Source organism: Bemisia tabaci, chromosome 10, assembly GCF_918797505.1.
Source record: "Bemisia tabaci chromosome 10, PGI_BMITA_v3".
Taxonomy (NCBI): domain Eukaryota; kingdom Metazoa; phylum Arthropoda; class Insecta; order Hemiptera; family Aleyrodidae; genus Bemisia; species Bemisia tabaci.
Window position 1 is genome coordinate 15,358,579 of NC_092802.1, and position 18,650 is coordinate 15,377,228.

Here is an 18,650-nt window from a genome sequence, read left to right on the forward strand (position 1 = left end):
TTTTTTTACCGAAAATGGCCTCTTTTGACAACAAGAAAATCAATTCTTCTGGAGGTCTGCATCTTCTAACAGATTCCAGAATTAAAAATACATGATATGAGGGAAAAAATTAGATGTGACATTTCTTTTCAATATATATTTACAAAATATTTATAGTTCAAAGAACATTGCGATAGAAGAAAATTTTATCCGTATAAATTTATCTAAACTATACGAGAAGCGAATTTCCTTTCATACTAGTAACAATTATTTACAGAGAAAGAAAGAAATTATTATTCTATTTACAAGAGGAAAAAAAAACCAAAATTTCGTTTGGTTCTTAAACAATGCTTAACAGTTTTTCATTCATATCACACTTTCATACACATGACACTGACATACAGAAAATCTTACAGACGATAATTTGATATGGAGAAACTAAAAACAGTTATTCCATTAAAAGTGGGAAACTTAAAAATTAACTAATAACCTTAGTGAATAACGTACTTTTCATTGTAAGAGCTTGACACAAAACCTTCCTCTGATGATGAAGATTGGGAGAGCTTTTCAATAGTGACCATTTACTTCATAGTTCAGATTTTGTGCAGTGACAGAAAAATTGAAACCAATCAGTTGAATTTGGTGCAGAGATGTGTTTGAGGGGCAACTATGAAACTGCAATTCTGTGCCACACACATCATAACCATTCAAGATTTGCGAATGGTGACAGCTCAAAGAAAAGTAGCCACCTTTCAGGTGAATGCAAAGTAGAATTAATTGTAATCTCGCATTACTGGGAAAGGAAGGAGAATGTAAGATGAAGTAAGCCTCTCCAACGAAAAACCGGGCGACAAGCTGAGACAATGTACTCAGCAGTTGAATTGACGTTTATTTTCTAAAAGCATTCTGATGGCTTAAAACATCCCGTCAAAGCACATTGTAATGGAAAATTAGATTGCGAGGTGACTTGAGACATTATAATTTAACAAAAAAAAAATTGTTTCTCCTGTTTTGAGTGTTATTGGAAGGAAAACTCTTAGTTCAGTTCACATTTTTATAGATCAAAGCATTGTGAACCAGATATAACTTTTTCCGTATTTTCTACACAACATAGTTTCCTAAATTGGTGTTTCTTGACAGTGAATATCCCTGTTCCATTCTATCTAGGCAGGGAAATGCTGCAGTTACAAAAAAGGGCAGATTGAATCAATTTATAAGTTTTATCTTCGTGCATTTTTCAGTCTCGTGAACAAAAACATTGATTGAATGAGAAATACTACTAAAGTGGCCTTCTCTCCCCCCCCCCCCCCTCCCAAAGTAAAATGGAGAAGCTACATTCGAAGAGAATATAGAATTTAAAAAAATATTGCTTGGAAGGGGAAGGTGTTAGCTGCCTTCTCAATGATCCCAAATAATTTCCTTGGTCACATCAAAATGCTCAATTGCTACTGCAGACCTGGATGCATGAGGGATGTTTGTACAAGGTACCCTCTGTCGATCAGGGATGCAGAAAGCCTCCTCATTTTATGAAGTTTGTACCCCATTATAACATTCTTTATTTTTCGCTGAAATGTTGAGGGTAATTTTTTTCCTTACTATTCAATTATAAATTCGGTTCCTAAGGGAGAGAACGTGCATTTCGAGCAAATGTAAGCAAGCTTCTTTATTTTTAAAGTGGTTGTCGACATGATTTGAAAGTTTCGGCATCCCTGGTTTTGAGATGATTGCGTTTTAAGTTCTGGTTCAGTCACAGGTTCCCCATGTGTTTGGGAATGGGCCGATCAAAACCAGTTTCCTTGTGTACACGTATCTGAGATTTAAAAAAACCATGTGGCTTCAGTGATAAATTGCATAATTCGATCATAACCATAACGCAATACGCCCTTCTCCCAGCAATGTTGGAGCAAGAGGATGGTTTGATTTAATCGTTTTTGCATATCGAATTCTCTTTCAATCATGTTTCCATTCTGTAACTTTTTTCAGAGGTGCTCTTTCAGCTAATCCTCCGTTTGCCAACTTACACCTGATTGCACTTGAAATCATATTTTCTTTGATATAATGTTCCTTTTGCGTAAGTTTAAAATATTAATAGAGAATTTGCAGGTGTCAAAAATTTGATGAATTTCGTCTTAAAGTGGAAACTACTGAGTAAACTGATCACGAAGATACCCTTGGTTCATGAATTGAACAATTATTGGAGAAGATATGACAAAATGATCCGATCTGCTAAAATGGGTGTGTTTAAATGGGAAATGCCGCTGAAAGGCATCACTGGGTGGTGCATTTTCTCCCTTTTAAATCTATTTATATACTATTTCTCGTATCAGAAAAAAATTATAAAAATTCTGTGAAGTCAGCTCTTTAAACATTTTCAGATGAAGCAATAAAAAAATGCAAATTCTTCATTAAATCAGTGGCAAATTTAGCTGATTGAACATTAGAGAGATGTTTTTGAGATACCAGACAGTGAATAAGAAATCAAATTGAGAGAGAAGGAAAAACGAAAAGTTCGGGAGGCTAAAGAAACAGCAAATTTGGAAAAAAAGGGTATCGGGAAGAGATCCCAGAATTAGCAGGGCTCGTCCGAGGCACAAAATCACGGATCTGTTTCAAAACAGGAGCAGTAAATACACTTCTAAGTGCCTTGAGATTAATTAAGACTTCAGAGACTTCCCAATAACGATTTAGTAAAGACTTTTTATTATTTTTTTTAGCAAATACGAGCAGGATAAAAAGTTTTTGTTTGCTAAATTTAATTCAAATGTTAATTGCACCAATTCTAGTTTATTCATGGAACAAGAGCACCACAATTGAAGTTTCCATGAATTAGGTTACGTCATTATACCTAAAACAGACTTAATGTTTATATAACTGCCAGTATTGTGCAAAAGATTTTTTGAAAAATTTATAGGAACTGATGCGAAACCTCAGTGAATTGCCAAATTAATAAAAAAATTGTTGGTTTTTAAGGAGGAACGCATTCAATGTGTGAAGTTGTTAGGCTGAATATTTCAAAACAAGATAATCTGTGAACTTCAATCAAATTGTAGATTTAAAAACAAACATTCCTCAGATGTTGTTGCCTCCCATGTCTTAGACTGCTCTATTTGTCTTGTAGCATTTCGACTTGTTAAAGTTGAGGTAGGTCCAGTTTAAAAAACAGCTAGTTTTCCGATGATTAAAAAGCATACACTAAATTAACGGCAGTGTGAAATGATTCCGGGAAGTCCACCATGATTTTTCAAAAATGTATGAAATTTCAAGTCACTGCCAGTAGTGCAAATGTGCTGCATAAAAAATCTTCTCCCATTGCAGTTAATTTAACGTTAAGCATTAAATGGCGGTGAGGAAAAGTTACAAAATTCATTAACCGGGGCATGATAGTATATTCTTGCACCTAACAATCTGTTTGCACCCTTATTAAGTTTCTTGGGACATTATTGAAAAAAAAAACAAAAAAATTTTCTAAGTTACGAGATTTTTGGCTTCAAAATGTATTGGAATTGTTGAGTTTTTTAAACAGTTGATACGGTTGAAGAATTCAACGATCTGACGAATCTATTAATACAGATTGAAGCTCTCAGTAAATACTGAAGCATCCAACTAGATAACTTTAGGATGTGATCAACATTGCATGAAAACATTACAGCACACCGTCCAATCAATCGGTAATGTTTTCTAGTGATAATATAATTTGTCTTGGGCTAATCGATCATATTCTGTCTTCATAGATAAAATGATTGGACAAAAACTGATCTAACTTCTAGATTTAACTTTCAAGGGGACAAAGAAATAATTACGATCTGAAACATCATTCTTAGTTTTCAGTAACAAAAACTTTTAAAAGAAGGGTTTAAAATTCAGATATGATGTTGGTCCAAGATCTTTCATCCGACAGAATAAATTGCGATGTCATTGATCTCACTTTTTGGAGTTTGATAGCTACAAGCTGGCTTTCAGCTCTCTAGGTACTCCTTTTTAAGTGCATTACAAAGATGATTCTCCGGTATTTCAACAGGGGGAGAAAAAGATTCTTTGCTAAGGCACTTTGAAGATTGTGAAAATATTTAAAACATATTCTGACTGAAACTGCAAATTTTGAGAGCATAAAGGAAAATAAAGATGGACAAAAATCACAGTCATAAAAGTAAAGACCTAAAATTTCCTGATGAGAGATTAAACGTATAGGTAAAATCAATTTTAAACCGAGGGTTTCAAGATACCTTCTACTGCTTCTGTTAATGGAGGATGAATTGAGGTTCCGAGAAAGACCGTTTGTGGCAGCACAGCAGAAGTCACACTTGCCCGCTGTTTGAAGGATGCAAAAAATCTTTCACGACAGGCCACAAGTTTTCAATTATAGGAAATAAATAAGAAAATCAACACCTGATCATTGAAGTTCAAAATGAGGTTGAGTTTCAGTTCATTTTTGTTACCTAAAAAAAGGAAAACAAAATGTGGACTATTAAAAATTGGTGCCTAAGAAATTAGACAACCTAGAAGTGTCATCAGATAAGTTGGCGATTGTTTACATTTCGTTTGCAAGCGACAGCAATGCAGTCGTCCGATAGCAATCGAGGATTGACTATGGTACAATTCAGAGCAACACGAACACCACAATTGTGCGCAGAGACTGAAATCAGTCTATTGGTGACAATCAAAAGTAAAAAACTGCCAACTCAGCTGTCGACACCTCTAACAATTATGATTAGAAAGATAAGTCAGCAACAGGGACACATTCTGTGTCCTGCAGAACGACTGAAACATTTTTTTATGAGGCGTTAAGCAGAGCTGCAACAGCAATCAAAAATAAACCGCCATCGGCAACTCCCTAAGACTAACAAAATCTATATTTTTTCCACTTCTGAATGCGATTTTTGGAATTGTACGAAGGTAATAGTCTTTTAAAGACAAAATTTACTATGAGAGCAAGGCTGCAGAACGTTTCAAGCCTTCTCTTTTTGAAATCTCTTTTTTCAAAATTGTCTCTAATTTAAAGGGACCTCCCGCCTATTTTGTGATTGTTTCCTGCAAGTTATTCCCAATTTTCTGAGAATCACATAATGTTCTTGCTTAAAAGGATCAACCTTCCTGGTTCCAAAGACCTTCTTTCACATCCTCCTCATTTTTATCTTCGACACAGTCCAGAAAATTCTGCATTTCTTTACTAGGATGCAGAACAAGGGTGAAACTACCCACAAGCGTATCTTGTTTCCCGTGTTTCAAAATCTCGGCTGCCATTTTATTTTATCAAAGAAGAGCAAACCAACACTACTGCTCAAAATTTTCACAGAATACTTTTCACACAGAAAAGAAAAATCACATAAGTCTTAAGGAATAACTTTAAGTATTTTTCCTTTTAAAGAATAAGGAAGATGCGAAGTTGAATATGTTGCAAACCCCAGATACCCATTTCTGGAATTTAGCGTCCAGAAAGTTCAAACTTGCAATCTGTAGATAACAGCAAATACTGGGAAAATCCACGGATTTGTAAAAAGTTGAGACTTATTAGAAAAATTATATAATCTTAGGGAGGAGAAACCAACAATGCTAGGCATGATGGTATCTAGCATTAGACGGTTACGAATGAACTGATTGTTAGTTAAATTCCATGAGAAGATCAGAGTTGCTTCCCTAGAACCGTCCTGTCTGACTATGATAGGATCATCATCAGCTGAGTCAGAGACATCTGATCATGATAGTAACTTTATGCTCACCTGTATCATGGCACTTTACAAGAGAATCTGTTCTTATTTTGTGAAACAAGCGAACACGGCCCAAATTACTTCGTAAGGGCTCGCTTTCATGGCTTCTGCTTCCAAGTCAAGATCCACGAGCTCGCGAACACGTTTCATAGCTAGCTCGTAATCTTCATCGTTCAACGGAGCAAAAGCGTTTTCTAAGACGTCTGAAGCATGTGCAAGGAGTATCAATGCAAGCAGCTTTTTGTCCATACGTTGCGGATTGTTGACCCATTTACTGAGAACTGCATCTTGGACCTACAGAAAAATTGAGAAATATAATAATGAGAGCAGGTTAGTAAATTCGGGTGATAATCAAATATAATGAGGGGAGCCACAATACAAATAGTAAAAAAGGTGTCAGCTTCTTATAGCAGGATGATAATTTCTAAAACGTACGGGACACCCTAACAGGAAAAAGTTCTATCATTGGCCTGATGAGTTTCAGTCACAGACAAATCACAATGCTCAGTCTACTCTTAAAACAACTGGTAAAACTGCTAGTGTGTTCAAATTTGCTATGCTGAAAAACAATTGAAATTTAATTGAAATGACCTTAGTATGTATTGATGGCTGAGGAACAATATCGCCTGCGTGAAAACTGACGACTTTACAGAATGAAGAAAAAACTGCCTCTTTTTTTTAAATTTTAAGGTTGCAATTTTTCCATATATTCTAGCGCCATTACAGCGCTCTCTTGGAGTATTGACAAAAACTGAACACATCATCTTGCTAATGTTTTACTGCAGAATGTGGCAATGTTGCTTACTCATTTTCACCAAAATCGTCCGTTAGGCTGTGCTGTTTCTTACTCACCGATATTCTGACACACTATGAGACTAAAACTGTGAAAAACAACACTATACTCACTTTCTTGACGAGACGCTGTTTGGCAATGCTATCTGTCAGAGGATGCGTTGTCATATCAAATAACAGAAAATTTTGCTTCTCTGTTGTTAGAACTCCTTTTTCAACTAAATTTTTTGCCAGCCTTTCACGAACGTTTTTCAACTGGTACCTAAGTTTTAGTGGATTCCAAGTTTCGCCTAAAAAGGGCATTCCAAAAAATCAAATTAAAAAACAGGAGGAAAAACAAGAATGGGCACATTATTAATATAATTTGGCCTAGTTTTGAAAGGAGGAATGAAGTTATATCAAGGTCAAAACTAGAAAATGAGGATCAAAGTCTCATTTCTTTGTGGTATTCAAATTACTTAGATGTGTAGTTCGAAGCTTGTTTTCACACCCAAAATTCTTTTTTCTAATTTGAATTCTTCACAAAGGAAAATGTGAGGCTTGTTAAGCTCAAAACTACTCATTTGTTGTTCTTTTCTTTTCTTCAATTTATTTGGCTTCTACTCTTTTTACAATTTAGTTAGAAATCTACAGCCATCTGTAGACGTACGCGAATAGTATTTGGGGGTTGCCACATTCATGCTCAAGACTTTCCAAATTTTCAGGGATTAAAGCCAACTGGAATCTGTTTCTGCAGATCCACTGGTCACTTCCGTGAAAATTTGACGCCATTACCGAGATTCAAACCCAGGACCAGGGTTGCCATAATTTCTTCATCTCCAAATTCCCTGAATTTCCCTTAAATATTTTTGCTTTTCCCTGACTCTATAATTTTCGGATTCCTTGACATTTAAATAAAACTTTCTGTTAGATTTTTTTCTCCCTTAAATTACACTCTGTTCTGCTCCATGCCCCTCGCAAAATTCCCTGACTTTTCCTGCAAATTCCCTGACCTTCCTGATTTTCCAGACTGCCAGCAACCTTGCTACTGACCTCGAGTCAAACGCGCACGACCATTAGGCTAACCTAGAGTCCCTTTATACTGAGAGTCAAGACAACACCCCTCATGGAGTCACAAACGGGAATAAAGATTACACAAATTGAACGTTTTTCGTAATCTTTGATCGGCCCATTCTTAAATTCCTTTCTCCGTTCCTTCTCTCATTCCGTTTGTTCCTTGTCGAACCCGAAATTCCTCAGTCCATTCCAGATTATAATCTTTGCAATTGGTGAAAATGTAATCTTTATTCCCGTTTGTGACACTGTGAAGGCCTAAAATTCGGTTAACCAATCAGAAATGGATTTGCATTGTCTTGACTCTCAGTATAAAGGGACTCTAGCTAACCTGGCTAGCTAAACTACTCCGTACTTTTATATTTTTAAAATATGTTTAGTTTATTCCTAATCGATGCAGTCTGATTGGAAAGCATTGACTAGAATCATTCAAATTGGAACAGACGTTATCTCACCTGCTCTCATTTTTCATTTTTTTTGTTAAAGAAAACTGACTAAAATTCTGCCTTGTTTTGTGAGTATATTCTTCATGCTCACGAAGAAATTTGCAGAAAGTTTTAAGGCATTATTTGCTTCGTTTTCTTGTGATAGAATGAAACATGCCAGGAAATTAAATAACATGTGATGGTGTTAGGCTGATTCTGGTCAAAGCTATTCTGAAAAACAGAGACACTAATGAAGAGGCAAAATGCAGAGATACAAACTCACCACTGAGATACTCTATCCAACTATGAACAGACTCTGGAGGCTGCGTCTGCACCATGTGTTTGAGTGCTTCATCTAGTAAGACATCGCCAGTTGGCTCTGGGTTTATTACCAGAAGTTTCCTGTTGAGCAAACTCTTTCGCCTCATGCCAGCGCACTCCAGGGCCACTTTACCTTGCAAAGCGAGCTCAACGATGATACAGCCTCGCAATCCTGATGATATGCAATCATTCCAAAATGATGTATAACCCTGCACACAAAACGAAGACTTCAGAATACATAATAACTAGAGAGGAAAAAATAAAAGGAAAATAAAAGGACTCCATTCAATTGTACCTGTCACAAATGGACATATTTGAATCAAAAGGAACTATGTGCATAGGGACATGAGCCCTGAGACCCATAAGAATACATGCATGATAAGGGTCGCGTCACAATGAGCACAGTTCCTTTGATTTAAGTAGGTTCAAATATTGTAAGTGGACCACTAGACATGGTACATAATTAATCAGGGTACCACAATTCATGACTCCTTATCAAACTTTCCTTGTAGAATGAGATGGACCCATTAAAATTTTCAAAATTTAGCTCATAAGTTCAAAAATAACATTGTCTGTTTGAGTTAATTCATACTTTCCACAAAACGATGTGAAAATAATGATCACTTGACGTTAAGGTATCCCTTTGGAAATAGTGCACTGCTGACTCTGGTCAGTGGCCCATCAACAGTACTGATTATACCAAAGGCTTTCCCTCTTCAGGAGAGAGAGAAAAAAAAAAAAATTGCTCAAGAGCAATGAGCAAAACCTGTTATTTGACCAAAGTTTTCAACTAAGAAGTCAAGTTTTATAATCTGAATGACGAGATGATGGGTGCAGCCACGCATAATAGCAAGAGCCTAGCTCACACATTCTAGTGTTTACTTAAGGTAAACATGAATACGCACTCATAGAGCAGACAATACAGCTCATTAGCTAGAAATGCAGCTGGAAATGGCTATGGTAAGAAGTCTGATAATAAAATGTTCACCTTTCATGTCTACTCTCACTGCAACCTGATTAGAAACAGAATTTAACATTGACAGAGAAACTAACAGACTTGTATCTCCATTCGTGATGTTGTAGACTTCCTGTCCTAAATTATTTTTTAAATAGAAAACTACTCAACATCCATTTTTGAGAATGTCCGTTATTTTCTTCTTGATGGGAGGAAAACTTGGTGAAATTTTTAAGAAATGATATCGATTTGTTTTCCTTCAAAAAAATAAAATGGGAGCGAAAATTTTTAAACAGCGCAACAGGATACAAGGTCTGGCAGTTCTACTGTCAACACACTTTTCCACTAGAATACCACTAGATTTCCAAAAGAGTGGAATATTCTTTTGTTTTCCCTAAAGATAATTTTCAGACCCTGTCTTTTTTTTTAAACTTATTCCAAGTGCCCTACAGGGGTAATCCTGAGGAATATAGAATCCTGCCTCCGTGTAACCAGCCCAACCTGTCAGCTTAACAACGCAAAGTGTATGGTGATTAAAATTATTGACGTCAGACATACAAAAAATTTTCTTCTGTTACTAATGTTGACTAAAGTAGAGATGAGATTATGATTCCTTGCTAGATTTTGATCCAATCTGAGCTAAATTGAATTCACTATGGATTGAAAAGTGACAAGTCAGAGCAGTAGCATGGGTGCATACTTCCCTGCCACATGACAGGCCTGGTTGCAGAGGACTCCTTGGAGCCGCCATGAGAACAGGAAAAGGTGGGGGTAACCCTATCAAATGAAATTTTCGTTGTCACAGTAAGTATAGGAGTCCAATTTCCTTAAAGGACAGGAGTTTTATTTTATTTTTTTGGGGAGGGGGGTCCTCAGAGGGAACTGATAGAATTTACATACAAAATGGGACGAGGGTAATTAAAATGAGGGGAGGGCTTGGAACCTTCTGCACTCCTGTTTTAGGAGGGGCCTAGATAAGGCTTCTGGCATATATAATGTTGCAGAATTTTAGACTTATCTTTCATTTCACGCTTAGCAAGATTGGCAAGGCAAACTAGCCGGTCATATACTAAGTCTAAATATGTGATAAAAGTTCTTTCTTTCCATGCATATTTAGCTGTTACATATTCGTGTGCTTGTTGTCAAAAATCAGCTGATCGTTATCAATATCGGCCAGTTATTTCTAAACTCAAAACCTGATGAAAGCTATCAGTGTAACCTTGTCCATCAAGAACTCATACTCGGTGTTGTTCTAATTACAGTTTACGAGCACTAAAATCTTTATGTCTACTTATAAAGGATATGGTTGCGCAAGAGGATGCCTAACCTCATTTCCTAGAGTTCTGAGATCTCAAGGAGTGCGACCTTTCAATGTGAGGAAAATTTCAGGTCCTAATTATGGTTAGTGCAGAGGCTATCAAAAGGAATGAAATTCTTGTGATAGGCCAATATTAGCACTTGCAAAAGTGCCTGACTCTGTTTCATAACCTGTGGTTTAAGGACATCGACCCAAGTATCAATTCTAAGATTAGAATATTACAGCCCCAACTGCCTTCGTCGTTGCAGGATGAAAGCTGACAAGAGAGGAAAACTGACCATTGGTATTTCCTTAAAGCGTGCGATAAAGTGCCAAGCATAAATATGTGAACGAGGAAGTGCGATGTGACGGAACACATATTCCAAGAGGTATAAACCGTAGTGTTGATAAAGGTGATTACCTCTTTCTCTTTGAGACCTAGTAGCAGAACCTCTTCCATGAGGGTCAACCTTGTTCCTTTGGAGTCCCCATCATCAGCATCATCATCCTTATCATTTCCTCCCCGATGGGAGTCCCTATCTTTGGTTCCACCTTCAGAATTATCCCTGATAACGTTGCGTCTCTGGACGAGTCCGTCACTCCGGTTCATGGTGGAGGTTGAAAACTAGCACTTTCAGTATTCGACTAGACACGGAGAAGCTCTAAAATTATCAATCAAACACATAATTGACCGATTCAGCACGGATTCACGCAACAATAACACTGTCCACAAATCGCACTAAAATGGCGACTTAACCAAACAGGGAGATGAGCCGAGTTTTATCGCGAGATAAGTCACCGAGCGCACGACGCAACTCGAGCTCGCCGTCGGAAAATCGTCAAATTCAATCCCGGAAAATCGGCACGCGCAGAGACGATCGGGCACTTGCGAACTTTTGCCTACGTTGACTCTTCCCGTGAGAAACCGCGCTGAATCTATCAGACCCCTATCAGACCAGCCCATGAACAACGTGCCAGGGCATGCCTCCCACCAGGCAAGTCTCTGGGCCCGCACCAGTAGTACATTCAACCACCGCTGCAGCGCTGCGCATCCGCATGCGCCAAGCGCAACTTTAAAGTCCGATATATAAAAGACCAAACCACGGATCTCGATAAAACTTATGGAATACACTAATCATTACCTTAAGTATCCAGAGAAACTATCCCTTCGAGTGTGCACTCATCCCTTCAACCCCTAACGCAACATTCCGCTCTCATCATACCAGGTAGGGTTTTTCAAGTTACCGCCCGGCAAGAACGACTTTAAGCTCGAATATGAAAAAACTAAACCACGGATTTCGATAAAACTTATGGATTACACTAATCACGTCCTAAAGGATCCAGAAAAACCATCCCTTCGAGTGTGCACTCATCCCTTCAGCCCCTAACTCAAAATTCCGCTCTCATCAGACCAGCTAGGATTTTTTACTCTTCCGAGCCGCAGCTCATATATAAAGTCCAGTAAAAAACCAAACCACGGATTTCAATGAAACATTCGGAAAAGCCCCTCCATGTCTTCAATTAACCGGAAAAACCGTCCCTTCGAGTGTGCACTGGTCTCTTCAACCCCTAACTCAACATTGCGCGCTCATCACATCACCTAAAATTTTTTACTCTTCCGGATTTTTTAATTTCCCGGTCGAAAAATCAACTTCAGACTCGAATACCGAAAATTCTACGCCGCCGATTTCGATTAAACCTTTACAGCACTCCGATCGTGTCCCTATCGAACTGGGAAGTCCCTCGTCCAAAGGGATACTTTTGCCGATCAACCCCTAATTCGCACTCCACGCGTCTATCAGACCGAGAATGGATTTTTGAATTTCCGGCTCGAAAAATGAACTTCAGAGTCGAATACCGAAACTTCTACGCCGCCGATTTCGATTAAACCTTTACAGCACTCCGATCGTGTCTCTATCTGTCAAGGGAAACCCTCGTCGAAAGGGATACTTTTGCCGATCAACCCCTAATTCACTCCACGCGTCTATCAGACCGAGAATGGATTTTTGAATTTCCGGCTCGAAAAATGAACTTCAGAGTCGAATACCGAAACTTCTACGCCGCCGATTTCGATGAAACCTTTACAGAACTCCAATCGTTTCTCTATCTGTCAAGGAAAACCCTCGTCCAGAGGGATACTTTTGCCGATCAACCCCTAATTCACTCCTCGCGTCTATCAGACCGAGAATGGATTTTTGAATTTCCGGCTCGAAAAATGAACTTCAGAGTCGAATACCGAAACTTCGCTACGCCCCCGATTTCGATGAAACCTTTACAGAACTCCAATCGTGTCTCTATCTGTTGAGATATTTAGATAAGGAGCTTCACTCTTTATCTAAATTGCGCTCATTAATTTTTTGATAAACGTCAAACTCGAACGCTCATTTTTATCGAGGTTCAATCTATTCCTGCCGGGAGCCTCGGCCTGGCGGGATCTCATGCTCTCATTCCCTTGCTTGCTTCGACTTCGGACTCAGCTCCTACTGCTCTTGCTCTCTCTTGATTTCAACCCTGGCTACTTTCGGACTTGGACTTTGGAAAACCATCTCGGTGAATCGTCGAAAGACTTTTCTTACCTTTTTAATAGTTTGTCATATTAGACTTTTTCAACTTTTTTCAAAATTAGTAATTTTTCATTTTTTCAAAATTCATTAAGTAATAAAATTTGTAAAACGCCAATTTTCTTGTATCATTCAATTTGAAAATCCCGATCGTTATACCCGTAAAAAGCATGAATGTTTAAATTTTTAAATTTTTATTTTTCAATCAGTTTTCTGATATTGCTCTCCCACACTGTTTCAGCATTTGTATTTGTCAAAATACTTTGTTTTTCACTTCAAGGGTGAATCACGAAGTATTTCGTCAAATACATCTTATTAGCCGCTCCTCCAGTGATCGACTTGATTTTTATAAGAGTAAATATTAAATTTTTAGAGAATTACGTCTTATAGAAATCGAGTCCATCTTTGAAGGAAGGGTGACCTTTCCCTTATAGGGGTGGCCATCACACTGTCAAGGGAAACCCTCGTCGAAAGGGATACTTTTGCCGATCAACCCCTAATTCACTCCACGCGTCTATCGGACCGAGAATGGATTTTTGAATTTCCGGCTCGAAAAATGAACTTCAGAGTCGAATACCGAAACTTCTACGCCGCCGATTTCGATGAAACCTTTACAGAACTCCAATCGTTTCTCTATCTGTCAAGGAAAACCCTCGTCGAAAGCAGGGCCGGATCTACGTTTCACGTAGGGGGGTGCAAACCCAGATTTTGGCGCCCCCCACGCCGGGGGGTCTGGGGGGTATGGAATACCCCCCAGGAAGGCGGGGGGTTTGGGGGTCCCCCCCGGAAAATTTTTGAAAATTACAGCGTACCAGAAGGCCGTTTTCCGTAGTTTTTAGCGAAAAATTGATTTTTTTAAGTTTGACTTTTGAGGTCTCAAAGAGCGGTATATACGCGCATGTAAAAATACTTGAAGTCGCATTCCTCAATTCATTCTTCATGTGTGCTTTCTATAAAGCACTGACAGATACGTACTTACACTTCACATTTTATGAATGAATATTGGGTGTACCAAAGGGTAGGTTGAAGCTCCAGCGAATGAAGGAGGTTTAAGTATAAGTAACATTTTTGTGATTTTTAGAAAGACGATTTTAATGTTGAAAAGTTACGTGGGGTCTTGCAGCAAAAAAAAATTATTTAAAATGGTATTTTGAGATGAGATTTGTTCAAAATCACCGCTACAGGTATTTTGATTTTTCAGTAATCTCACTTACTCCCTTCATTCACTGGAAGCTTTTTCAACTGTGAAATTGTATCGTAGGGAAAGGCTTTTTTGAGGGTTAGTTGTTAAACAGAGTACAACAAAAACAAGAGAAAGAAAAGGATAAGTAGGTTTTAATCAATCCTATTAGTGGAACGTGCCAATAACATGTTTTAAAATTGTACTTTTCGTGCCTTCCCTGGTAAAAATTGGCAGTAGAATGTGTGTTCCAAAATACTATAGACCTAAAGCCGGCTGTAAGATTTCCAATAGCTTCTGTAGAGCTCTGTAAAGCTCTGTAAAGCTCCAGCGAATGAAGGAGGTAAGTATAAGTAACATTTTTGTGATTTTTAGAAAGACGATTTTAATGTTGAAAAGTTACGTGGGGTCTTGCAGCAAAAAAAAATTATTTAAAATGGTATTTTGAGATGAGATTTGTTCAAAATCACCGCTACAGGTATTTTAATTTTTCAGTAATCTCACTTACTCCCTTCATTCACTGGAAGCTTTTTCAACTGTGAAATTGTATCGTAGGGAAAGGCTTTTTGAGGGTTAGTTGTTAAACAGAGTACAACAAAAACAAGAGAAAGAAAAGGATAAGTAAGTAGGTTTTAATCAATCCCATTAGTGGAACGTGCCAATAACATGTTTTAAAATTGTACTTTTCGTGCCTTCCCTGGTAAAAATTGGCAGTAGAATGTGTGTTCCAAAATACTATAGACCTAAAGCCGGCTGTAAGATTTCCAATAGCTTCTGTAGCCGGCTGTACAATTTCTTATAGCCTTTTATAGCCGATGGCGATTAAGCATAACAGCCAGACGATAAAGTTTATGCTAAACGTTACTAAATACGGATAGTATAGGACTTAGTTAGTTTTTGGACTACCGCTCTCTTTTTGTGCCGTAGTATCTTGATTTATTTTGCGAGGAAAGCTTCGTACTTTTGAAGGATGCCCGTCATTCTTAATATGTTGGAGAACCTTCAATTTCCTGTGATACTGGGCAATACCTCTGGTGTGAAATAGTTGCTTCAGACGCCGTGGCACGCTGCGGCCCGGCGGGCGGGCAGAGAGCGCAAAACGCGCATTGGCGCCTACAAACCTAACAGGGATACCTCACGCATTGCGCAATGCGTGAAATATCCCTATTAGGTTTGTAGGCGCCAGTGCGTCGCCGCCGCTCCGCTTTGTGTTAGGCTCTAATATTTGATCTGGCGGAGTCAACGTTTTTCAACTCATGATTTTGAAATGTTTGGACACTCTGTATGGACTATTCTCATTTTAATTGATGAAAAAAAAATATGTTTTAAAGGAAAATATCAGAGGCGTGGCGTGCTTTGCGATATATCGATTGATTCGCCATCCAAACCTATGAAAAAAGATCGATTATTAGGGCGTTCGCAGCGAACACCTTAGTAATCGATTCTTTACCATAGCCTCAAATGGCGATATATCGATAATCGATCCTTCACGCCACGCCACTGGAAAATATAATATGTATGTGTTTCGTAAATATAAAGGTACTTCCGTATCAAACTTAATGATTTCCAAAGCACACGAATTTCTACACAATTTCTTATAGCCTTTTATAATCGATGGCGAAGAAGCAACAGCCAGGCGATAAAGTGTAAAGCCCGGTGATAGGAACTATAGCCCAACTGTATACTTTTTTATAGCTTCGTATTGCCCGGCTATATGATTTGCTCCGCTTTCTACAGCCAGCCATATAATTTTCAATAGCCTTCTCTAGTCGGCTATAAGAACTCCTATGGTATTTTGAAACGCAGCTCCTATCGCCAATTTTTACCAGGGTTTTTTTTCTGAAAAAATGTCAATTAAGGAATCAAAATTAACCGTGTAGGCAACCACACTTTCGATTGACAAAATGGCCGGATTTGTCAATCTTTCCCGCGACATGGTCGACCGCAAATAATTTTTGATGAGCTTTAACTTACTAAAACTGCGTTCACAGCTAGCGGAGGTTGTCGGCAAAGTGCAATACATACGCAAAGCGATCGCGACATTTGGGAACGTATCTTTCTGGTCATTTTTTGCAATTAAATTCAGAAGGTTAAGAGGGCTTAATTTTTGAAGATTGCCAGAGAGCTCTCTGGCTTGTACCCGAAAGACTTCTGTTTCCTCGACAAATTCATAGGGATCTACGTCCATCGCGTACTTCATGGCGAAATCTTTCGCATGCTTTTTAAATCGTCATCATTCAACTTATTCATCTCTTCGCCGTTTAAAAAGCCCTTTTCCCAAAAATAGATTCAATTTTCCCGTCAATCTTACAAGAAAGAAATTCTAAAATTTTAAACGCTGGAATCTTGCAATAGGTTAGTTCTGCTGGTCACAGAATCATGCTCCTTAGAAGATATGAAAACTGACAAATTTCGCCCCTTTTTTCTATAATGTTATTCCTGTTTCGGAACCTACATCTTTTCTTTCTCTCCCTCCCTCCCCTCCCTCTCTCACTCTCTCCAAAAAAAGTCATCGCCATTTTGGCGCCCCCCCCCCTAAAGTAGCGCCTCGTCTTCTTTCATAGTTTAAGTTTACAGTCATCACTCATTGTTATTTAAATTTCGTTCTTTCCTTAAATCTAGCGCCTTTTTCACCCCCGAGTTAGCCTCGTTAACCCATCGGAATGCATTTAACGATTCCGTGTGCATTAAAAATATTGGAATTTTCAATCCATACCTTTAATCTTGACGCCTTATGCTCAGTGCTGACTTTGACTTCAGCTTTCAGGTGCTCTTCAGAAGATATGAAAACTGACAAATTTCGTCCCTTTTTTCTAATGTTATTCCTGTTTCGAGCTTTGTGGCGATTAGGCGTGGTAAAGCGCCAAAGATCGCTATAAAAGCGACTCATATGTATGTATTCCTGTTTCGATGTTCGTAACCTCCCTCTCCTCTTCCCCCCTTCTCACCCTCCCTCCCTCTCACCTCCTTTCTAAAAAAAGTCATTGCCATTTTGGCGCCCCCCCCTGAAGTGGCGCCCGGGGCACGTGCACCCACTTGCCCCCCCCCTAGATCCGGCCCTGGTCGAAAGGGATACTTTTGCCGATCAACCCCTAATTCACTCAGCGCGTCTACCGGACCGAGAATGGATTTTTGAATTTCCCGCTTGAAAAATGAACTTCAAAGTCGAATACCGAAACTTCTACGCCGCCGATTTCGATTAAACCTTTACAGCACTCCGATCGTGTCCCTATCTAACTGGGAAGCTCCTCGTTTAAGGAAAACCAAACCACGGATCTCGATGAAACTTATGGAATACACTAATCATTACCTTAAGTATCCAAAAAAACATCCCTTCGAGTATGCATTCATCCCTTCAACCCCTAAGTTGCTACCCCGCGCATCAGATCGGCTCCGAATATTTAATCTTACCTCGCGCCAAGCGCAACTTTAAGGTCCCATATAAAAGAAGAAAAACCACGGATTTCGATGATACTTTTAGAAAACACAGATAATAACTCGAAATTTGAAGAAAAAAATTCGCTGAGATCCCCCCACACCCCCTTCAACCCCTAAGATGCTACCGCGCCCGTATCAGAAATTCAAAAATCCATTCTCGGTCCGATAGACGCGCTGAGTGAATTAGGGGTTGATCGGCAAAAGTATCCCTCTGGACGAGGGACTTCCCAGTTAGATAGGGACACGATCGGAGTGCTGTAAAGGTTTAATCGAAATCGGCGGCGTAGAATTTTCGGTATTCGACTCTGAAGTTCATTTTTCGAGCGGGAAATTCAAAAATCCATTCTCGGTGTGATAGACGCGAGGAGTGAATTAGGGGTTGATCGGCAAAAGTATCCCTTTGGACGAGGGACTTCCCAGTTAAATAGGGACACGATCGGAGTGCTGTAAAGGTTTAATCGAAATCGGCGGCGTAGAATTTTCGGTATTCGACTCTGAAGTTCATTTTTCGAGCCGGAAATTCAAAAATCCATTCTCGGTCTGATAGACGCGAGGAGTGAATTAGGGGTTAATCGGCAAAAGTATCCCTCTGGACGAGGGTTTTCCTTGACACATAGAGAAACGATCGGAGTTCTGTAAAGGTTTCATCGAAATCGGCGGCGTAGAAGTTTCGGTATTCGACTCTGAAGTTCATTTTTCGAGCCGGAAATTCAAAAATCCATTCTCGGTCTGATAGACGCGTGGAGTGAATTAGGGGTTGATCGGCAAAAGTATCCCTTTTGACGAGGGTTTCCCTTGACAGATAGAGACACGATCGGAGTGCTGTAAAGGTTTCATCGAATTCGGCGGCGTAGAAGTTTCGGTATTCGACTCTGAAGTTCATTTTTCGAGCCGGAAATTCAAAAATCCATTCTCGGTCTGATAGACGCGTGGAGTGAATTAGG

At 38.9% G+C, this 18,650-nt stretch overlaps 1 protein-coding gene across 2 annotated transcripts; it reads right to left on the reverse strand.

Annotated features, from left to right (window-relative positions):
- Positions 1 to 121: 121 nt before the first annotated feature.
- On the reverse strand, positions 122 to 11,487 carry sau (Golgi phosphoprotein 3 homolog sauron). Of its 2 annotated transcripts, XM_019052486.2 has the most exons (5): positions 10,949 to 11,483; positions 8,238 to 8,484; positions 6,591 to 6,766; positions 5,697 to 5,978; positions 122 to 4,415 (listed from the first exon to the last, which is right to left on the reverse strand). In XM_019052486.2, the coding sequence occupies exons 1-4, from the start codon at positions 11,135 to 11,137 to the stop codon at positions 5,730 to 5,732; spliced, it is 861 nt and encodes a 286-aa protein (XP_018908031.1). In that variant the 5' UTR covers positions 11,138 to 11,483; the 3' UTR covers positions 122 to 4,415; positions 5,697 to 5,729. The 2 variants fall into 2 exon arrangements, with proteins under 2 accessions (XP_018908031.1, XP_072161291.1); XM_072305190.1 differs by lacking the exon at positions 122 to 4,415 and having other exon boundaries at positions 5,695 to 5,978; positions 10,949 to 11,487.
- Between the last annotated feature and the right edge of the window lie 7,163 nt (positions 11,488 to 18,650).